The sequence below is a fragment of the Fulmarus glacialis genome, unplaced genomic scaffold (genome assembly GCF_000690835.1).
Source record: "Fulmarus glacialis isolate BGI_N327 unplaced genomic scaffold, ASM69083v1 scaffold6559, whole genome shotgun sequence".
Lineage (NCBI taxonomy): Eukaryota > Metazoa > Chordata > Aves > Procellariiformes > Procellariidae > Fulmarus > Fulmarus glacialis.
In genome coordinates this window covers 222,026-245,187 of record NW_009231350.1, presented here as the reverse complement: position 1 = coordinate 245,187, position 23,162 = coordinate 222,026, and the positions used below count along the sequence as shown (strand labels likewise).

The 23,162-nt window shown below is 44.5% G+C and overlaps 1 protein-coding gene across 1 annotated transcript in view; it reads right to left on the bottom strand.

Moving 5' to 3' along the window:
• Window positions 1-23,162, bottom strand: part of LOC104081695 (CUB and sushi domain-containing protein 2-like) — a 306,834-nt gene that overhangs the window by 63,119 nt on the left and 220,553 nt on the right. The window contains 10 exon segments of the mRNA XM_009584534.1: window positions 784-888; window positions 1,900-1,996; window positions 6,250-6,374; window positions 6,936-7,139; window positions 9,289-9,384; window positions 9,528-9,641; window positions 11,806-11,922; window positions 12,909-13,103; window positions 20,458-20,645; window positions 21,170-21,308. Of these exon segments, the coding sequence (XP_009582829.1) occupies window positions 784-888; window positions 1,900-1,996; window positions 6,250-6,374; window positions 6,936-7,139; window positions 9,289-9,384; window positions 9,528-9,641; window positions 11,806-11,922; window positions 12,909-13,103; window positions 20,458-20,645; window positions 21,170-21,308 (1,380 nt within the window).

The window sequence follows — 23,162 nt, the reverse complement described above, 5'->3', positions numbered from 1 at the left end:
ACTGAGGGAGCTGGCAGAAGTGCTCACCAAGCCACTTTCCATCATTTATCAGCAGTCCTGGCTAACCAGGGAGGTCCCAGTTGACTGGAGATTAGCAAATATGATGCCCATTTATAAGAAGGGCCGGAAGGAAGATGTGGGGAACTACAGGCCTGTCAGTCTGACCTTGGTGCCGGGGAAGGTTATAGAGCAGATCACCTTGAGTGCCATCACACGGCACGTACAGAACAACCAGCAGGACTAGGGCAGTGATTGTCCCGCTGTACTTGGCACTGGTGAGGCCGTACCTCAAATACTGTGTTCAGTTTTGGGCCCCTCACAACAAGAAGGACATTGAGATGCTGGAGCTTGTCCAGAGAAGGGCAACGAAGGGTCTAGAGAACCAGTCTTACGAGGAGGAGCAGCTGAGGGAACTGGGGTTGTTTAGCCTGGAGAAAAGGAGGCTGAGGGGAGACCTTATCGCTCTCTACAACTACCTGAAAGGAGGTTGGAGTGAGGTGGGAGTCGGTCTCTTTTCCCAAGTAACAAATGATAGGACAAGAGGAAATGGCCTCAAGTTGCACCAGGGGAGGCTTAGACTGGATATTAGGAAAAATTTCTTCACCGAAAGGGTTGTCAAGCATTGGAACAGGCTGCCCAGGGAAGTGGTTAAGTCATCATCCCTGGAGGTATTTAAAAGACGTGTAGATGTGGTGCTTAGGGACATGGTTTAGTGGTGGACTTGATGATCTTAAAGGTCTTTTCCAACCTAAACGATTCTATGGTTCTATGAATTGCTCTTACTTTTGTATTCCAGGTGAAAGCCGGCAGCAGAGACGCTGATATCCGAATAGAAATGCAGATAGAGCTGGTTTGAAGTGCTGTTCAGCAGCGCAGGCACTGTAGTTCCTGGGAAAACAAGAGGTGCACAAAGATACTGAAGAGGATTCTTTTTTCCTCCTCCGTGTCCTCAGAGACTAGCTGCAGAAGAGGCTGAGAACAGAAAGTCCTTTAACTTAACAAGGTCTGTTGGTTTTGATCAGGTTCTAATGAGGCCAGTTGAGAGATACCCAAGGCCTCTCTGCAATGGCCTTTTCAGTCTTCTGATGAATTTCATCAGATGAGGTTTTACCACTTACAGACCAGACAGACTAAAAGCATTGAGAAGAGAACCGGTGATGAGAAACAGCATGGGTGGAGCGCACGTCCCCCACAGGACCCACCCCGCAGGTCCGGATTCCCTCTCCTGCCTCATTCCCTGGAAGCTATTGCAGCGCCAGGTCAAGGCACTCCTATCCCAACCGCAGCGCTGGGAGCAGAGTCTGCTGGTCTTTATGCACGACCCTTCTTCTCACCAACCTCAAAGCACTTTGAACACATTTGTTCATTAAATAAGCAAGAATCGGGGCCACTGGTTTTCAAGTGGCTCTGCTATTTGAAAGTTTTACAATGCTTTTGGGCTGCTTGCTACTCCCTGCTCTGCTGAAAGCCACGGTCCCCACTGCCGAGCAAAAGAAAGGTTGTTTTGTAGCCCTTCATTCATTTTGGTGCAAACTGGCCAGGTTAGGTTAACCTGCCAAGTGCAGTGGGCTGAGCTAACCCCACACAACCCAACAGTGCTGCGGGAACTCCCACTTCCAGGCCGTGGAAGTGCTCATGGGTTTTTCCAAAAAAACCAAACCTAACCCACTGGTTTTGTGTTTAAGGCTCTCTATCAACATTTTCTGCAGGAAGACAGTAGTCAAATTCCCAATTCAACAAAGCATACGATTCCCTTTGAGCACATGCTTACATCTATTCTGAGTTTTTTAAGCACTCAAGCATACACTTAATCTTATGTACATGCTGAAGTCCAGCTGACATGAATAGGAATTAAGCATGCACTGACGGGCTTCACTGAACATGATGCTGAACACGTACCAGAGAAACTTCCCAGCATGGTAGCTGTGTTATCTCCTCCATCAAACACTTCCAGGGAATCCCAGTTCTGCTCAGTAACAAAACTGATCACCTGGATCTGAAGAGAAAAAAGGAAAAAGTAACACTACAACTCCTCAATCATGCTAATAAACCAAAATAATATCAATGAAAGGGCCACTAATAAAGTTAGCAACACACCCTGGGGCTTTAAGTCAGCACTGCTATTTATCTGTGCTAATGCACTGGCAAAACTTGGACACCTATTGCCTTTGAATACCACCGTTTGGGTTATACAACTATTTTCCAGCAAACTCCACACTCCAAACTTCCATGTCTTCTGGGCGCTGTCTTCTGCTGCTACAAAGGGAGAGCTCCTGTAATTTCACAGCTAATTTACAGCAGCTGAGAATCTGAGCCTTTTTTCCTGTTTCGAGAAATCCCTGAAGACTTTTGCAACGCTTTCAAATGAAAGCAACCACTAGCAACCCAAGAGCTAAAATAAAAACAAAGAAACCCCCATTAAACCACAAGATATTTTAACCCAATGAAGTTTCTGCAACTGCCTTGTTTCTCAGCTTTTAGTCAAATCACTCAAGTTGCATTTTCAAATTTCCCACCTTTCTCTGCCATGCCCCGTAAAGTTTGGAGGCTTAAGGAAGTCACTTGACTCCGTTAGTCAGAACATCAGTGCAATCCTCAAATGAGTAACATCATGACATCTGATAAATCTGCATTTATACTGAAAAGCAGCTCTTATACTTGAGCAAAGATCTACATGTAATTGCACAGTTTTGTTTTCCTTGATTACCATTAAAATGGATTCTGCCTTTATTCCTAAATACTGGGAGTTCAAAATATTCAGTGCCCCATTAAGAAAAATAAGCTGTGCTGTAGGATCAAGTTTGGTGAACAGCCTGAGAGTCAGGCAGCAAACCTGAGAGAAAGCCAACAGTATTTGAAAAAAAACAGCTTTAATCTGTAAGCTCTAGATGAAATTTTCAAACACTCAAATTAAACTTCTAGGCCAACAACCTAAAAAAGGACCCTTAAAGACAAATCAGGAGCATAAATGACTTGTACAACTTGGCCCTAAACAAAAGGCTTCATTTCTTGGCATGCGGCAGAAGCCGCAGTTGTTCGGCACCACTGCCGGTGGGTTTGGGGAGAACGCCGGAACTTTGGTAATTCGGGCAGGTGGATTTCCTTTTACTTCCAGCCTTCGCACATCTGCTTACTGCAGAGCCTCAGTTCTTTGAGTCTCTTTGGATGAAGATTTCCTACTAAGCCTAATGCTTCTGATCTGCATTGAATTCAACAGAATTACTCCCTGAAGCACAGAGCTCAGCAGGAGACATTCACTGGACTGAACACTGTAAAAAGATTTCAATGCCCTGCAAATCTTGACTGCACGCGCACATATGCACACGCACGTGCACGCACACAAACACACTCACCCTTCCCTCCGGCAATTCTGTGAAACCCCCCTCCCTTTTTTCCTGCAGTGTTCTTATTCTGTATTTACTAGTCCACTCCAAATACCTCGCTTGCCTTTGCCCGGCTAAACATAAAACACACACTTTTTTTTTTTTCCCTTCTTCAAAAGAAGATCAAACCCCATTATTTCTGCCATTTTAACCTTTTTCCTCCTTGATTTATTCTGAATAATAAAGCAGGCTATAAAGTTCCTGCAAAGTTGTTTTTTCAAAAAAATACGTGGAGTTCATCTAGCGGAAATTGCAGTGACCCCTGCAGAGCCATTACTGATCACACTGACCAAGTCAATACCTTTCAGCCTGCATAATTACACCCCTATTGTGATTTACATTATTGAAAGAGAGCGTGGATTGAGAATGTGCATTTTGTTTGCTCTTACATTTTCTAAATCATTTATTCTCCTTGCCCCCCAACTTAACGGAATAAACATTTTTAAGGTCCTAATTCTAGTCTGACATGTGGATTCACAAGGGATCTGCATCTATTTACTGCCATGTATATAAATTAATTCACTCAGGAAGGTTTTCTACAGGAATAAATAATTCATAGCAGAAGTGCCAGCTCGTAGGCTGATTACATAAAAATCCTGCCAGTGACTCGCCACTACCAAGAAAGCTTTAATTTCACCTCCTCCTCTGATTTACAGTTGTTTAACCTTTAATTGTTGTACAAAATGAGGGTAAACTGATGCTTAAATTAGTGTCTAATAACTGAGAACATCTTGCACACGAAAGCGGGTGACAGGGGAAGCGGAGCTGATGCGAGTGGGGCAGGTTATGCAGCCGCTGTGCGGGGCACGGTGGGTCCAGCTCCGTGGCCATCACCCTGCCTCTGGGCTGCCCCCCACCCGACAGCTCCTGCACAGGGCTTTACTGGGGCTGTTTTACTTCCTGGGGGCCAATACCTTTCGCAATGCCTTTTCCCCCCACAGATGACTTCCAGTGGAAGTCCCAGTGTCACAAGCTGATGCGATCTGGTGTTATGTTGAGGGAAGGTGTCATCCTGCAATGTCTACGGGCAGAGCTGAGGGGCGGCGGGTGCCTCGGCACACCGTGCCCCACACAGCCTGGCACAGCTGGAAGCGGAGACCCCAGCGCCGGTGCGGGTCCACACGGACTCTCGCTGAGCACCGGAGGAAGGGGTTACACTGAAGGACCACGGTCCTGTCCTTCACCAAAAACTTCCCACTCTACACCTAGAAACTGAACTTAAGGCTCTGGCAGTGTAAAAGCTCAGCCACAGGATACACTTTTTGGTTTGCATGCATTTTGTGTTAGACCCCAAAATACCCATTTCCCTTGCAAGGGATCACATCCAGCAGAAAAGGGCGGGGGGGGGGGCAGGAAGAAACCTTTAAAATACTTTGGCATTACATTTTCCAGTTTTACATGCGAGATCTGCATTTGCACAGCCAGAGAGGTGAGAAACAAGTACTTATGAATAAAGACATGCTTTTAACGGCCTGCTGTAACATCCGCTTTCCTCTAAGCTTAGCAGACGTGCAAAAACAGCATTGCGGGCTGAGAAGTGGCAGTGAGGGTTTGCATTCAGAACACGACAGCGCAGAATACAGACATCTATTTACATCACTTTAAAAATTAAGTGAATTATCACCTCCCGATCCCAGGAGTCCCGAGCAACTTGCAAACTGCCTCAACTGTTCAGACGTTTGGCTGAGCTAAATGGATCCTCCTGCCATTTGGGGGTTTTGAGAACGGCTAAAACTTCAGATGAACAGGAAGGTACTGACAGCGAGCTCTGAGGCTTTTGAAAACACTATTTTAAATGCCTTCAAAAACAAAGAGGGGAGCAGAATTAGCTGGACTGGACACAGTGAAAGCCTGACAGAGGGCACAAAATATTATTCCAGGCTTGTGCTGTTTTGCTGTGAAGCCCCCGGTGCTGCTCCCACCAGCTCTGCCATCCCAGACCCAGGTTCAGGTTTCGATTTGAGTTTTGATGGTGGCACCAGATAAGAATCCCACCTGGGAGAGCAGAACTGTAATCCAGCAAGGCAGAGCTGATGTTTCAATAAAACCATTGAGAGAAACACAACCGCTGTGTACCAACAGCTGCAAGTGCTGCGGAGAGAGAGGAACCCACCTACAAGTCTATTAGCCAAATACATGATACAGAAATAAAAGCACTTAATGAACAAAACCCTCGCAGACAAAGTGGTGTAAAGAAGAAGAAAGAAACCCTTTGATAAGGAGGCCTGTGGAATGAATGAACCTGTTAAAGAATCCACCTCCTGTGCGTCAAGTGATGTCAGTGCAACGCACGGTGAGAAGCTTTCTGTGAGGACAAGGCACGTATGTGCTGAATGGGAACTTTATCTAAGGTTTGGTCGCTGATGTTGGGTTTCATTTTCTACATCCTCTAGTTTGCATGACTATTTCTGCAGAGGAACGATAAGGACCATAAAAAGACCTGAAGAGAGAGCTCATTTACCTGGAGACAATGAACAGCAAAGCTGTAATTGTATAATCATACTGCTGCAACTCTGCTGGCATAACAAATCCACGCAGGCACTCTGAGCAAGGAACTCTTCCTTAGTGTAGCTTACATTGCTTTCAACATCGCATAATTAAGCGGTATAAAGATATATGCCCAGAATACCACAATTATTTTGTTACACCAGAACAGCCACACGGCTCCAGTTGATTTCCCACAGAGAGTGTCTCCAGGAGGCAAAAATCCAGTGAAATATTACCCACTTTTGTCCTTCATAGTGTAAATGGATGTCTGATTCCAGAGAATTACACAACTTCCTAACATGTAGCCTCTTTAAGTGCACCAGACACTGTTCGTTCTCCTCTCTAGATCACACTGCAGCGACAGCTGCTAACACTGTACCTGAATCCCTGCTCCTTCGGGGACTGTTATCTTCCACACGCAGTTGAGGCTATTCAGGTACGGCTCAGGGAAGCCAGGGGACAGGATGGTTCCTTTGCGTTCCGTCAAATTTCCACCGCAAGGCACTGAAATAAGCAAAGTAATGCTTGAAGGACTTGGCTTCATACTAAAATATTCTCTTTAAAACATTTGTCTGTGGACAAAAAAGCAAGCAGAATTGGCTCACGATTTAAGGATAAGACTTGTATGAATAACCCTCTTTTCAGTAAATCTCTCATATAACTTCTCACACAAGCAGCACACAGCCCTTAGGTGTGGGGAACACTGGGTACATCAGCCCATGAGACTGGGTCTTTAGGAACTGCTCCCGTCCAAAGAAGGTGAAAGCAGCTTTCAGAGGGATCTGATTTGTTCTAGACGCTGTCCCAGATCCCACAACTGAGTATTGGATCAAAAGGTCCCTTCCCTGACATTTGGGGTTAACTGCCCTTGTTCATAGGCAGGCCTGGCTTTTGTACGTAAGAGGTATGAAATAGGGTCTTTTTGTTTCGTTAATTCATTTTGGTTTTTTGGTGGTGGTGGGTTTTTTTTTTTTTTAAACCATCCCAAAGGATGTAATTTATTTTTCTAGCACAAACAGCTGAACTGTTTTGAACTTTTCTTCCCCCAAACCCAAAGATACCTACCCACACAGGTGGGTACCGAAACGTTCCACTGAGCCAGTGCCCCGGGCATGGTGAGGCACTCGATGCTGCGGGAGCCCTGGAGCGCGTAGCCAGCGCTGCACTCGAACCGCACCACCGCCCCCACCGCGAAATCGCTGCCCAGCCGCCGGCCATAGCGAGGCTCCGGCACCGAGCTGCACTGGGTGGCACTGGTCCGCGGAACCGCTTGCATTGCAGACAGGAGAAACCAGCAGGTGAGTATGCAATTGCAAAGCAAAAACAAAACAAAACAAAAACCAGTTAGAGTAAACATTTTGAAACATTAAGTTAAAGATATGTTAAAAACAACATAGGAATCTGATTACACCCAAACCCCAGAGAGTGGCTGAATCCAAACATGACCATTGAGAAGAAAAAGAAGTAACATTTCACTCAAACTTCTGTCAATTCAAGTGTTACTTGAATAAGTAACAGCAGTAAAAGCAGCTATACAGAACCATGCACGCTTTCTAAGATGAAACTGTTTGCCTTCAGAAAACTTATCATCACATCAGAAAGGTCATTTCTAAATAGGGAAACCAAGGCATTCAGCAATGACTTTCCAAAAAGTTGGTTTGTCATATAATGCTAGAGCCTCAGCAGAAAACCTTTTAGGTTTCTTGGCTCGCTTGGCCTCATTACTATAAAGGACAGCAGTTTTAAACAATCTTCTTCATGATGAGAAGGGTAGGAAGAAGGAAAGGGGAATTTAAGTTGTGATACTGCATCACCAACTGTTGAAATTGCCTGCATTCCTGTTCAATACTGGAAACAACAGTCAAAGAAAAAAATGGAGAGTCTGACAGATAAGTGAAGGGAAAAAGGAGTCAAAGAAATGTCTACGGCTGAGGAAGAAATCTATTTTTATTTTTCTGAGTTGCTTTACAATTTATTAACGTTTAATGCCCGAGTTGCTGGGAGGGGGGAAAACGTGAAGATGATGAGCACATTAGCTATATTGTTTGATTTTAATTTGATTCAGACAGATGAATGTCAAACCCACTGTCAAAGGCATCATGCAAGATGCCTTCTTCAGCAAGAAGCTGAAGTCTGAAGCGTGAAAGTGGTCTTGGGAGGGGAGGAAAAGGCAGAAAGGAGCCACTTATGATGAGGCACTACTTTGGGCAAATCCAAGATAGCCAAAATACTCCTGGGTCTGTACCCCTGCTCAGATAACCCCAGCTCAACCATTTGCAACTGATGAGCATGTGCTTGGCCTCTCTCCAAACCATGGCAAGGATGGTGCCTGTGCGCCTGACCCTGCAGCTCCGCTCCCCGGTTCGTGCTGCTTTCAACACGCTGCCTCACCTCGGGGCAACTTGCCATACAGGCACATCACTGGATGGGGGAGGTTTTGAGAGAGAGAACTCCTCATTTGTGTAAAAATGAGAGTAAACGGCATTAAAGCCTGGCCAGGCAGATCAAACCCAGGGCTGTCTCTCTCTTTCACTCTTGCTTTCCATGCAGTAATCACTGGAGAGTGTGCAGCGCATAATTAGCATGCAGGAGGGAGGAGGTAATCTTTACTGATTTCATCAAAACCTTTGCTTTGCTGAAATCTTTAAAGATTGCTATCAGAACTACAGTTGTTTTACAATAACTAAGCAGAAATTCAAGTGAACGTATCCCTGGATACTATAAAATCGAAGCCATGCTTCGCTTCGCCCCCAGAGAAGGCACAGGTTGCCCCTGCTGTCTGTCCCCACTTTACAGTAATGTGCACCTAAAAGCTTGGCTGAACCACAGGTAACTATATAAAGCACGTGGGTGAGAAAGCCCTTCTGTTTTCCGACTATTCTGTGCATCACTTTCTATTTACTACTTTAAAATCTCTAAGTGGGACTCGCCAATGCAATGCAAGCTGTTACCGAAAGGATCAAGGGACAAAAGTCTGACAGGAGGAGACCTAAGCCTATGACACACAGAGAGGAAGGATTTTACAGAGCTGCTAGACAAGTGTTCTGCTGCTTACACTGAGAAATGTGCTAAAACACCAGTGGGAAAAATTGCTTGGGTATAAATCTCAAGAACTCACTGTGTGCTCAGGGCGTGATTCAATGAGATACTTCTGATACTAATCCTGGGAGGTGCGAGCGTTGAGGCTGAGTGAAAACGGAAGGTCTGAACATGAAGTACCTACAGGAGCCAGACAGCCCTGCAAGTTCACTGCTACCAAAATAATCTTAATCTCCTGTGATATTTCCCATTCGGACAGAAAGTTAGCAAGGGCCCACAGATGCCAAAAGCAGTTCAGGACGCTTCAAGACATGACTGTATTTTTGACCACCATCTTGGGACCAACCCGAGGACATCTCCATAACACAACTGTACTCACCTTGGTAGACAAAATGAAAGCCTTTGGCTGTAGATTGACCCTTGGAACTAAATTTGATGAGAATCTGGTTGGTGGTAGCTAATGGTAATGATTCACCTAGATGCGAAGAGAGAGATAGAACAGGAGAGACAGAGATTACAACATTAGCTACACAAACGGGTCGCACAGAGCAAGGTGTTAAGTGGCAGGCTGTATTTTTAGCTTGCTTTTCCCAGCAGCAACAGGGACACGTTCCCTACCTGTATGAGAGCCCGAGAGGGAGCTGAGGAGCCGGGAGTGCTGGTTGGGGCCATCGTGGACTTCGATGATGTCGTTGAGCGCGGTCTGGAAGAAGGCGAACTGCCCAAAGACCACTGCGAAGAGAGGGAGCACCGGTCGGGGCGGGCAGCGGGATGAGCGTGCTGCCGTCCCCACACAGCCAGGGCCTGGAGCCGAGGCATTTCAGTTTCTTTTATTTCAGGAGCTTGGCAAAGATAAAAAGAACCTGACTGACAGCCCTGGAAGATGGGAGCCCTTTATTTATCCACAAAGTAGGCACAACAGAAGCAGCAACCAGCCTCCCCCGTGTTCACTTGCCAGTACGCTTTAACACTGATTCATAGGCCAAAAGGGATTCTTTTATGAATCATCCCATTTGCCTGCCTACATAACACAAGGTATATAATTTCACCAACTGATAATTATTATTTATTATTTGTATTGAACCTCTGTCATGAAGCCCGTTGGATTAGGCATTGTACAAAACCTGAACAAAATAACAATCCCTGTCCTGAAGAACTTAATTTCCAGATTGAACCTCTCTGGTCAGGGAGGACCACTGCTAGGGAGAGAGCACACTCACAGTTTTATTAAGTCAGTCCTAAGCCTGTCTACAGAGACTGCTAACGAGGGAGCCGTGCAGCGCTCTGGGTCTTACTGCAGACATTGTCAATGTACCCAGGAGCAGGCAGAGCTTATGAAAGGGAGAAAATAATAATAGAATCGGAGCATTTTTTTAGCTAGAACAAAGAGACTTTAGTTATTTATCGTTATTTTTCAGAATATAACATCAGGTTTTTCCCTCTCAAATCTGTACTTAGAAGATTTTTTCTCCCCTTTGTCTCCTCTCCTAGCTTTGCATTTTCAAGTTGTAAGTGCCCAGTTGCAGATTCACAAGCTGAGAGGTCTCTTGCTGTGAAATTCATCATCCACCAAGCTACGACATTGGTTTCCTGCACATTCAGGTTTCCAACACAGCTCTGATGCTGGGAACACTGAAAAAGTGACACCAGCACACCCTCACAGCTGCTGTACACAGAATCCGAGAAGTGAACAAGATGGGAAACATGTAACATTCACTACTAATGGTTTTCCTGCTTGTTTTTAATGAAGCTGTTGGAAGGTAGCAGGTGGAGAAGAGAAACTAATTTAACTGTCATCCTACCATAGGCAAAAGTCAGACTTGCAGATCAAGACTGTCTAGCCCTCTAGTTATTGTGTTTCTTAAGACAATATCAAGATCAGCTATAGTAAAACAGGTTAAGAGGTGTAAGAGAACAGTGCAGTATTCCATCAGTTAGATCCAGGAACTCAGCTGTAACCTACATGCACACAGGCAGAAGGGTAATTCGAGTGAAAGGAGCTTATCACTGACATCTGTACGTAGTATCCTTATGTCACACCTTGCCATCTTAGCGAAGGAAATCACAAACAACTGAAAAGACCAGAGGGACTGACTCGATCGATATAATGCACTGAGAAGCAGTATCAAATAACAGAATTTAGAGGTCTTCACCGGCCAGAGCTGTCAGTGCAAGTGCTCTTTAAGAGCTTTAAATTCCCTTCAAACAAGAAAATATGTTAACCAGTACTAATATCCAGCTAGCTGCCTCAAAGGTTTCAAGAACATCGATCATTCTTGTATTCAAGCTTTGACCAAAATTAAGCAGCACTAGACTCTATAAAAAGAATGCCAGTCCATTTAAATGGATCTGGCTTTTGTTTGGATCTAGTTTTAAATTTTAATTTACATGTTATTTAAAAATAAAAATTAATCATAAGTACCATAGCTGCACATCCACAAAACTATACATTTATGTGCTTCTCTGTGCAGACAGATTATTTAGCACTGCAGTTAGCATGTGTTTATGGTAAATACATTTTGTACTCTCAGAGGTCCTCTGAGTCTGCTGCTAGCATTAATCACTGTGAATTATTTTTTGCTGATTTTTCAACACTGCATGACTGAATATAGTACAGGAACTGGAAGGGGAATCACAAGATGGTATTTTTTGTTAGGTTTTGGCTTTTTGTCCCCTCATTTTTGATAGATTTTGAAATTTAGAAAATTCCCACCATCCTTACTGGCTACAACAAAGTAGAAATAGCATCCAACAGTACTACTTACTATTTTCCAATCTCCCTTATCTCCATTTATATATGCACTTATTCTCCTGCTTTGTTCAAACAAAAAAACCCAAACAAGAGAGTTGCACAGACAGTAGGACAGATTTTCAAAAATCCATCCAAAAACGATACCATAATCCTTCGGCACAACGATGAAGTACAAGCAGACTTGTCCACTGGTGTAGTTCTGGGGGTAATTTGGAGAGAGGACGATGCCGTCCGAGCCTGTGTACTGACCGCCACAGGGTGCTGTAAGAGAAAGTCAAGAAGAGATCACCGAGCCGACCCTTACCAAAGCCTGCCTTGAAACACCAGCCTTCTCCTGCTGCTTTGAGAGCACCCTGCCCAGGCGCTGTAACGCTGTGCAATGTCAGCTGCCCCCAGCCATGATCGATTCCACACTTCAGGCATTGCAGCTCTCGCTGCAAGCTCTTATTAAGAAAAAAAAGGCTTATCCTAACCTGAGTTCATGCCTGCTTCACATTTAATTATCAAGACCATGGCAAGGCTAAGGGATGCCGTGTATGGTGTTGTAGCCTAATGTGTGATTTGCACTGCTCTCCACCCGACCTTAAACCTCAGGACCTGACAGAATGAGCTCCTACTCTTTTCACCCTTTCTCAGCGGCAGGAGTCTGGCTCCAGCAGGAAGAGCATCCTCCCCACCAGCGTCTTTCCGAGTCAGAGATTTCATTCTTCCAGTTACCACAGACTGACAGCTATCTCTTGACTCACTTCTCGGATTAAGAAGGTCTGACTGCAAACCCGTCATCATTTAAACCATTTTCTCATTAAGCCAGAAAAAAAAATTAAAAAAAACACAGAACCCCTAAGAAAAAATTGCCTTCTGCTTTCTCAATAAACTCTGACCCTGCTCAGGAAAGCACATGCTTAAGGGCTTTGATCAGCAGGGATCAGGTTAGGCAAACGTTTAAGTGGCTTCCTGAATCCTGCCCTGCACTAGGACGCAGGTTTTGTCATGCAGATAACCTGTTCTCTCCAGTTTCCTCCCTCTCTCAAAAGAAGGTTCAAGAAACTTCATGTAAGTTAGCTCTTCCCCACCTCAGGGTGTTAAAAAAAAAAAGAAAAATTATGAAACACTGCAAAAACACACCTCTGTCCCCTTGCAAGCAGCTCTACGCAAACTTAACATCAAGCTTTGCATTAGGATAAACTGCTGAAGTATTTGGCGATAGGCAGATCATACTGTACTCACCTTTGCCCCTTGAGCCTTACCTGTACAGGTAGGTCGAGGTTTGTTCCATATGGGTTTTCCATCCCCTCCCATTATGCACGTCAGCGTGGAGACCCCTTCAATATCATAGCCTCCGTCACAGTAGTAGGTAATTGTAGATCCCAGCTTCAGATCTGTACCCACTCGTGTGCCATTCTTAATTGATCCAGGATCGAAGCATGACTCCCGGGGATTTTCTGCAAGAGAAAATTGCCAAGATCTTTACTGGTCTGATACAGCTGTTCTAAAATTTTGGTCAATGGCATGTTTTTTGGCTTTTCTCATCTGGGAATCTCACTTACGCATATCATAAAGACTAGTACCATCTGCGGAGTTTAGGTTGCGAGTATTCTCTCATGCTGCTGAATGTGGGGAATTATACCGGTCCAGAGCATTCTCTGATGCTCAGCTCCAGCACAAGTATACTGGAAGAAGGCAGGCTTCAACTCACAAACATATTTACTGGTACCCAAAATATCCAATCAACGAGGCAAAGCTTTGATTTAACTACGTACACTCACTCTGCTCCAGCACAAGTATACTGGAAGAAGGCAGGCTTCAACTCACAAACATATTTACTGGTACCCAAAATCCAATCAATGAGGCAAAGCTTTGATTTAACTACGTATACTCACTCTCCTTTCTTGCACAGGGGACAGGCTGCAAGGAACTTTGCAAACCAGGGCATATAAACACAGATTGAACATGCAACATATTTCAGATATGCTACATCTGTTCACATTATCTCCTTGGCACCTATCATTCCCGTATCTAAGAGCTGTCTGCTCTCACCATGGAAATACATAGTGCCATGTGCGAGCTGGTTGACTCTCCAGATGTGCAGCATGGCTGCAATTATGGCAAAATGATTACAAGCAGTTAGACAAAATGAAGACATTTTTCTCTCTGTTCACTATGCCCTGCAGAGTTAAAAACCCCATTTACATATGAAAACTCCAGTAAAGACTACAGAGCTGTCAGGACTTGGATATTTCTTTCCTTCTTCTTCCAAGGGCTTTTTTCTCCTTCTTTTTTTTTCCTGCATGAAATATAATTAGAGGCTTTGATTAATCCTGCTCTTTTGTCATTTGGAAATTGCTCATTAAAGATGAGGGCTTTTCTGAGAGCAGTGGGTCTGTGAACAAGTATAATGTGTTTAAGCATTAAATCATGGGCTTTTAGTATTGGAGGAAGGGGTGGAGGGAGAAGCAGAAAACAGTAAAGCCCCCAAATCTTCCTTTTGTTTCTTTGTTTGCAGTGAAAAATAGGATTAGTTCTATGGTTTCCTTTAGACAACGGCTGTACCACTAGTTAGTGATCCAGGTAAACAGGGGCACAAGAGGACATGAAATGTTTCCACCACGAACACCTGCCCTGAACCGCAGAAGTGAGGCCACTGGTTTTTCCTGGAACACCCGTTCCCTATCTGGGAGCCACAGCGTGGTCAACCTCAGTGCTCCTCACAGACCATCACACACTTGTATCATCAAACTTTAAATCATGAAGTCCTGGGTTCTCCTCTGTGTTAGTGGTGTCTTGCTGCACAAACTTTGGACAAGCCACTTTTCCTTTGAGCAACCCTGTTCGCCAACCAAGTAACAAGATGTTCCAGTTTATCTGATCCTTGGAAGAGACACGCATGTGCCTGGAAGCATAATTACCGCAGCATTCAAAAGAAAGCTCTGATACTCAGGACATGATGGAGAAGATTAGGGTTCTAAGACAAAAAGAACTCAACAAATATTTTTATCCTATTATTTCCTGTATGTGATCTGATGGTAGGTCCTGCTGAGACGCCAGCTAGACACAGAAGAGAAATCTTGATTATAATGAGTAAGATATCAGGACCAAAAAGCTTGTTTCAGTCACAGCACTGGAAAGCAAAGCCCTTGGCTCTCTGGTCAGCTCAGATGAACACATTCCCTCCTCATTCATCCTTTTGCTTGTGAGACATCAGCCGTAGCTGGAGAAGTGAGTCTTTACCATTACTGTAAGGCAACGGAATATTCCTGTACAGACTGGTCATCACACCCACAGAGGTGACGAATTGCTTCTGGGCATCAGCCAACCAGGGCAGAAGAGCAGTGCAGCTGCGTGGCCCAGAGTCCATTGCAGCACAGGAGCCATCTGCAAGCGCAAACTCTTCATCTACTGTTCCAAAATATTTTTTCACTCGGCAAGCCTTTATTTGTCTGAATTGCTAACACTCACTTTTAGACCCTTTCATACAAAAGTTGCACCCAGGCTTCCTTCTGACCACTTCATGCCTCTCTTGTTATTTTGAACAGTCTCACTGCTTTTCATCTAACAAGCTGATGTGGCTTCAACCTGTCAGTCGGCCTCCCACCCGGCTGTCAGATGTCTTAGCCATGTGCTCAATCTCAGCCTCTGCTCTTGCTTTGAAAAATCATGACATTCAGTGCTCCAGTCACTCTGTCGACTGCTGAAAAAAGGGTGGTGGCTGACTGCTGAGCAACAGCCCCACTGCTTTTGTTGTGTTTTCCTCATTCTTGACTGTTCCTCTGTTCCCTTGAGGGTCTGTGCCTTCAGGGACACCGCTCACCTTGGAGGATGATGCATCCTGACACTAGTCCTACGCATATCTTCAGCTGAACACTCCTCTGCAGCTGAACTGCCCTGACGATCCTCAGCAGTAAGCTACAAAGGGAGGCAGGAGCTCAACTTTAAGGAAGTAATTTGGTTGCGTGGTGACAGCAAAAGACTCGTAGAGGGATGTGGGAAAGCCACAGCTTTCCCAGCCTTTGATATATTAGGCTATGAAGTGAGCACAGCATGGCTTGCCCGTTTAGAATTAACGTTTTATTTTTCACTCAGACACTTCAGACATCGAGGACTTTACCCTGATGTCCCAATTAACATGGATTCAGGCTGCTAAATGTTTAGAAAAGAGTCAAGACAAAAATGCCATGAGAACTGGCTCATCAGTCCACAGAAAGCAGAATTTTCTGTGTTTCCCCTCTCCTTTCCCAAGGAAAGCCCAAAGCCTGCATGAGCTCCTAGACCAGAAGGTCAGACTTTCATCTGCATGTTCGAGAACAGCTTCAACGGAGAGCAGTTGTGCACCCAGCGCATCATCTGTGAACATGTGCAAGCCTTTAATAAGAGCTAAGGCTTAAAGCAACCTCAGGAGAAATTGTCTAGAAAACAGGTTTTTTCACAACAGTCATCATATACTGAAGACAGGACAAATTATGTTAGGATTTTGAAGACCAGGTGCAGCCTTGGCATCCCGAGCCGCTTGGCTGCTGCCACACCAGCTCACCAGAGCCCAGCATCCTCCGACTCATCCCAGCTCAATGTCCTTTTCCAAAGGACAGAGCTGTTTTTCAAACGCAAGTTGTTTTAGGGTCAAGTGTCATCTCCCATTTCTGACTGTTTTAACAGCAAACAGTACTGGATGCTTTTAAACAGCTTGCTTTGCAACGGATTTTACAGAATTAGTGTTTCTGTGGGGAATTTCCACCTTAAATAAGTAATGCCATACTTCCACCATAAGTAATGCTGAATATACGTTCATAAGCTCAGGGTGGGCAAAATAGTTCTAGCGAAATAATAACGGATTTCAAATAAGGCTTGGGGTTAGGTGGTTTTTTTTTTTCCATTCCTTTGGAAGGGTGAAAAGTAATCAGTTTTGCTTCATTTGCTTTCAATTTCACGCCTCTTCACTTCTGGCCCACAACAGAAAGAAGTAGTACTAAAAACCATGAGAAAACCCCCGGCTTTGGAGCATGCAACCTGGAAACTCCTTCCTACCCTCTGCCCCAAGCATGAGGAGCCAAACCTAACCACCTTGGGTGCCACTCAGCGCCACGCCATCAGGCTAAGTTGCTCGGATGGAGGCAGTGACTGATGGAGTTTGACCCGCTTCTGTGTCCATGACAAGAGGTCCCCAACACTCACAAAATATAGGGGGGGAATAATTTGGGAAAAGCTCTCCGAACCACTAGCCTGCCCTTTACATTACTAACAAAGCATGGTCTCAATTTAAAAACACCAGTTGATGAACACATAAAACGTATCTTAATAAAATCTGTGGTTTGCAAGATGCTGCAATGCAAACTGATTATTGGAATTCAGTTGATTTCCCGATGAGAAAAGATAATCTTCACTTTAGAGGTTCATCCCTGGCCACATTCAGAAGAGTCTCTGGTAGCGTTTTCTGGCAATGACAGCTTAATGGAAGACCCTCATATCAAGGGGTCTTTTAAATTAACTGGAAACAGTTTTTGAAACTTATCCAGTGTTGCTCTGTAACCAGAAATCTCCCAAGTATAACTAAGACACAGAAATATCATTTTGGTTCAGAAGAGAATACATGTAGAGATACTGAGTTAAAAACCTTAGTTTTCTGTAGCTCAGACACTTAAAAATATTCTTAAGCAACAACTGCAACAAGAGGTAAATCCTAGGTACATTGCAAGCCGTCTCCTTCCTGTGTTTAAGCTTTTGTTTTGTAACTGTCTGTCTTATTTTGTAATCAAGAACTTATCCTTTTGCTTTGTTAGACTGATACTTGTTGGGCTCAAGTGAACCTGCTACGAACACAGCACACTGCTCTCACAGAAATAACAACATTAACTAAGCTGGTGTTGCAAACAAGCACTTTGCTAAGGATTATGATAACTTCAACAGATCTTAAACGGGATGCCTGAGCAGAGCATGTCTTCCTTTTCAGGAACCAAAAATCTACTCCCTACTGCTAAGATACCCCAAGAATAAATTCCTCCCCAGCCGAAATCCCAAACTATTGCATTTAAGTTTCACCTGACGCTGTGAATCAATCCAAGGCTTTATGCAGGCAGTAAACCAAACCTCTGTAAATTTAAGTAAGTGTGCATGGGGAAAGCACACTTACGGTTTCTTTGCTGGTAACCTTAGTTTGATTATTCATTCTGCTGCACAGCTGACAGCGCATCATGGGTGCAAAGCAAAAGATAGGAGTTCATCTATCAGAAATCCTGCTGGTATACTGTTATCAGTGTAGCTAAACTGGGAAATTGCCTGGCTGAAGATCTGCCCTCAAATACCTTTCTATGGCATTGCTGCATTCCCACTTCACTCTCACTGTCACGCTCTATGCAAAAACTGGCATAATAAAAGCCAAATTCATTCTTCTCTCTCCGTTTTCTCCATTCCTCCTGGCCCCAGAGGACAACTTTCTCTTCAAGAGCCATTGCCCCTGAAACAATTTCAAATGAAGTGCTGAGGCTGTTTGAAATTCACCCGACACACCGTAGCTGCAGGCTAGCGACACAGCCCCAGTCCCAGAGAAGATTCAGGATTTCAAGGAGGGACTGACAGATGGCTGCTTTGGTTTTCTCCCCCAAACACTACCAAAAGAGGACTACAAAGCCCCTGGTAATTAACAGTATTTTGCACACAGCTGACACAGGTGATATATGGTAGTTGGGGAGCTAAGGGCAGAAGCCTACGTGGGCTGCAGCACTGACCAAACACAATGAGATGGCTGAGAGAAGACAAGTGTCTTTGAGCTGTACTTGGGATTCCACGCTGGCAAGGAGCCGAGCTTGGTATTTGATTTTCTTTCACACGTGCTCCCTCCTGCATTTCTTTTCTTCTTCCTTCAATTTCCCAAAGTTCTATTTTCTGCTGCTTCTCAAGACTTGAATCCCAGGTTACTTTTAAAGTGTGGGGAAATTAATGGGCAAACGTAAAGCCTCATTCTTTTCTCCCAGCAGTTTGGCTTTGTGGGAAGTATGTAGGCGTGATTAACGCTGTAGGAGTGTTTAGGAGAAAAACACATCGCGCAACCACCCTAATTTAATGAGATTTCATTTGTTAACTACTTTCTGGCTGCCCAAAAAGAAGAAAACCCCAGACTTAATTTTCAGTAAAATTAATTCTAATGAGAGCAGAAAACTTTTAATCTCTTGAATCTTAAGCAGTGCTGATTGTCTTATTATTTCGTAACTCTACTAGAGGGAAATTCATCTGTTCAGCATAACTAATATGAATTGCCATTTCATTATCATTTAACCTCTGGTCAGGTAAATTCAAAAGCAGGAACCACAGATGGGAGACAGGGTATAGGAAGAGAGAATTGCCCAAGCACACAGAGAAAGCAGCAGCAGCACTGAAAATACAGCAGCAGCCCATCAGCTCTCCAGCACGAGCTATTACTGCTCCCACAGCACACAGTTGGGCCAACAAGACTCAACAGCCTGTTTCACAGTGTACACCGCGGATGCAAAGCCACGTTTCACAGTGGCACGCATCCAGTGCATCTGAAGCCATCAATGCTTTGTTCCCATACTGCAAACGAGTCCATACAGACCAGAGCAGGCTTGAAGAATCGTTTCTTTCTAGCCCTGTTTTTCCCAGTTTTTAATCCTCTTCTCCATTCTGCATAATCCCAGCTCATCAGATCCAGCTTTTCAGAGCACGTTTTTTACTACAGTTTGTAACAACTCCATTCTTCCACCTACCCTACGCACAAACAAGAAACACACACTGCCAAAGCCAGAACAGCAGTGCCAGGTCTGTCACTTCTCAGCTTGCTCCATCGACAGAGAGCTAAAAGCACCCAGGAAAAGCTCTAACCACTGCCCCTGTCTCTCACCATGAAAGCTGAAGCCACCACAATGTTTTATTTCCTCCTCAAGCAAGCAAGAAAAAAAAGCCACTGCTCTAATAACACAGTGAACTCACTATTCTGTTCATTTTACTAATTATTAGTGAATTTTTAAGTAGATGCTTTAGAATCTTAAGTGAAGCAAAATGCACAGATTTCAGGACTCAAGAGAGCTGAGCATCCACCTCCGTGATCCCTGCCTCTAGATATAGCGACCCATCATTTGGTACACTCTTGATTGACAGTATCAAGAATTCAGACCAAGATCCCATATTGGATATGTATGTCTGCACCTCCTTTCCTTGGACAAAGCTGCTCTTGCCACTAAGAATAAATCTTAAATCCATGGCAATGCGGAGCATTCCTAATAACCAGTTAACAGTTCAGCACCCTCTAGTACTCTGAAAGCTCAAATCTGCAATGAAGCAGCATATTCTGCTCACTAAGACGACAGAAGTATTTAAATTCAGCATGGAGCAAGAAAGATTATACAGAATACAGCCCATACATAAACACATACTTTCTGGGAATCTCCCTCCCATTTTCTTTAAAGAAGAAAAAAAAGAGAAAAAAAAAAAAAGATGTAGAAATTTTCTTCTCTGTTAATGAAAGCCCCACACAGAAGCAGCCACATGTGAGTGATCCTCAGCCACATAACAGTCCTTTTATGCTGCTCTTCTCTACCTTGCGTACCCTGGCTCTTCTGCCAGCCTGCAGGATCCCCCCTCTTCAACTCCCAATTTTCCCTGCCATGCCTCTTAATTTGCTTTGGTGGTTGCAAAACAGACAGCAGGATTACTGCCTGAAGAGAGGTTTCCACAGTTTCTAGAGCTTCTCCCATTTGGTTCAGCTAGGTGGTTTAACCTGAGGTAAGTGCAGGTAAAATCCCACGTATTTGCTGAGTCAGCTGGGCCAGGTGCACCCCTGACAGCTCTTACCTGTGTAGTCAATGACAAATCCGGTGTTGCTGACCGACGCATCGCTTCGGAAAGCAAGGAAGAGGCTGTTACTGCTGCTCTCTATCCTCTCGGGTAGCTGGGAGCCGTAAAAGCTTCCGATCAGCGGGCTGAGTGAATCGGGTCCATCGTAGATATGAAGGAAATCATAGCCGGGCTCCAAACTGAAGCTGCAAAGCCAAAGGAAGAGTGCTTGAAGTATGAGCATGCTACAGCAGCCCCTGGAGAACAACAGAGACTCTGGTCTTGATGGGCTATACAACTACACTGCTGAGAGACTGCTTCTGCCCCGAAACAGCTCCTCAGCTAAGTACAGGACATTTCTGTCTCTGTTCCATATGTAAGGATTCAAGGACTGGTCATACAGTCGAGAGCACAAAAGCATAAGCCAGTGTGGCTGCAGGGGCTTCCTACGCTGCAGCAGTTACATGGTTATGCTCTGTAAAACCACGGGTATGTATTAAAGAGGAGCTACAGCTGAAATATGTGCATCTTCTCCCAAATTAAAGTAACATCTGAGAACAGATTACCCAGGACTATAGGACAGTCGTACCAGGTTTGGTTTGGTTCCTTCGGAGAGGAAAGGGCCCCCATGCAGACCCAGTTCACCCAGGCAGTGCCCCACCGCTGGTATCCGCTCCCCGTCCCCACAGGCAGCCACAGATGTGGAACCAAAGAGCTCTCGGGTACGTACGTATTAAATACCAGGGCAATGACATAATCAGGAGAGACGGTCAGCTTCCAGTCACACTCCTTCCCCGGCGGGTAGGGCTCCGGGTACTGCGGGGACAAGATCACTCCTGCCGGTCCTGTCAAGATACCGCCACAGGGAGCTGGAAGGCAATCAAGCAAAGGGATGAGATTTTGTCTTAGAGAAACTTAAAAAATAGTAGATGAGATGCAGGGGGAGGCGGGGGGAGATATGGACAGATAAGAGGCAGTTTGCAAGGCTGTCTGATAGTAAGATACGTATTACAAGAGCTTGTAGTGGCCTTAGCAGAGATAAGGGCTCTCTTATTCTAGACAGGGTACACACACACACACAGAGGAACAGAGCTGTGGATACTATTACAATCTTTGTAAGATATATCAGTGAGCAACCAGAAGGAGAGAGAGATGCTTTATGCTTTTCTGTTGCATTTAGTTAGGCAACTCCTGGTCAAAGTCTGGATGGTTGCTAAATACGTGAAAACATGTTGTCTGGGTCTAATGGCTTGTTCTTGTTTGTTACAGTCACCAACATATTAAATGCCAAGCTGATTGAAAAATCCATTATTATTTTTTAAGGCTGAAAGTGCCTGCATATATTTCCACTGTGGGAAATACTCATGATTGATTTATTACTGTCAGCCTTTCTGCAGTCTCTTCATGAGGGTCAATGCTCTAAGATTCCCCCTGTTGCTCAGATCGATCCTCCCAGATTTGGGATGGGGTGAGAGAGAGGGGAGCACAGGCTGTGTTAAACTCGGGTGTCTGACACTCACCAGCCTACAGCAATGCAAACACCGAGTAGGAAATGACCTAGCATGGGAGAGAACAAATCTCGGAAGGATTTTCCATGAAGGAGCGAGCGTGCATGTCTATCTTGTGGACTTCTATAAAGCCCTGCAAATACACAAGAATCTCCAGGTATCAGGTAAAATCTAGTGGGGCTGTTCTGTAAAGATCACAGTAGAGATTAAACTAGAGACCCTTCTCCAAGGCCCCAAAGCAACTTCTTCAATCAAGTCCAGTTGCAGGCACCGAGAGCTGTTATCCCTCTCAAGACAACGAAATGACAGCACAAACAGTGAGGATTTTAGCTGAAGGTCATGTACAAGTAACTTGGAAGAACCACAAGCATCTATTCTGTGTCCATTTACCTTTCTCTCAACCTTCAGGGTGTGTTCCTCTTCCAGACTGTAAAGTCAGGGGAAAATTCAGGAAGAAACTAAAGTACACAGTCTCATTTTTGAAAAGCCTAAGGGAGATGACTGTTCAACACCCTCTGATTTCTTTGAAAATCCCACCCATAGCCTCCAAAGGATTTAAACTAGAAACTGGTCCAAGCCATAGCTGTTTGGAGTTGGGTCAGGATGCAGACTTCAAATACCCCAAACCTCTGGGGCTTGTTTCAGCTGAGGTTCCAGTTCAGCCCATATTGTTTAGGGACTGCAGAAGTTGTACAATAAAGATGTAAGAATACATTTGAAATGCTAAATACAAACAGAATCCAAGCCCTAAATTAAACCCCGTTTTCCAATTCAGCTCTAACTAGGCAGCCTGTTATACAATTAGTGTAAAACTGGTATTATTTGGCCACTGAATAGTCCTACAAATCCTTTGTAACTGAATAGAGGGAAGGAGCAAGACGTTGCTTTCAGCTTTTTCACAGAGCTTATGACTCCTAAAACAAGATTGCCAGACTTCTGTTCAAAAAGGACCCAACACAATAGTCAAATTGGAGATGACCCATGGGAATTCATCTCACACCAAGATTAGGGCACCAGCTACATTTCTCTGAAAAGGAATAAGAGCCCAGCTTCTAGTGTGAAAGAAAACTCAACAGGAGAATGATGAGATGGGCATGACATGCAACAATATGATTTAGTTATAGCTCCGGGAAGACTAAAAGGACTGTCTCTATCAAGCTGAAACGGTGCCACACTAGATCATCGAGATAGTCATTCAGAAACCAAGTCATCCTG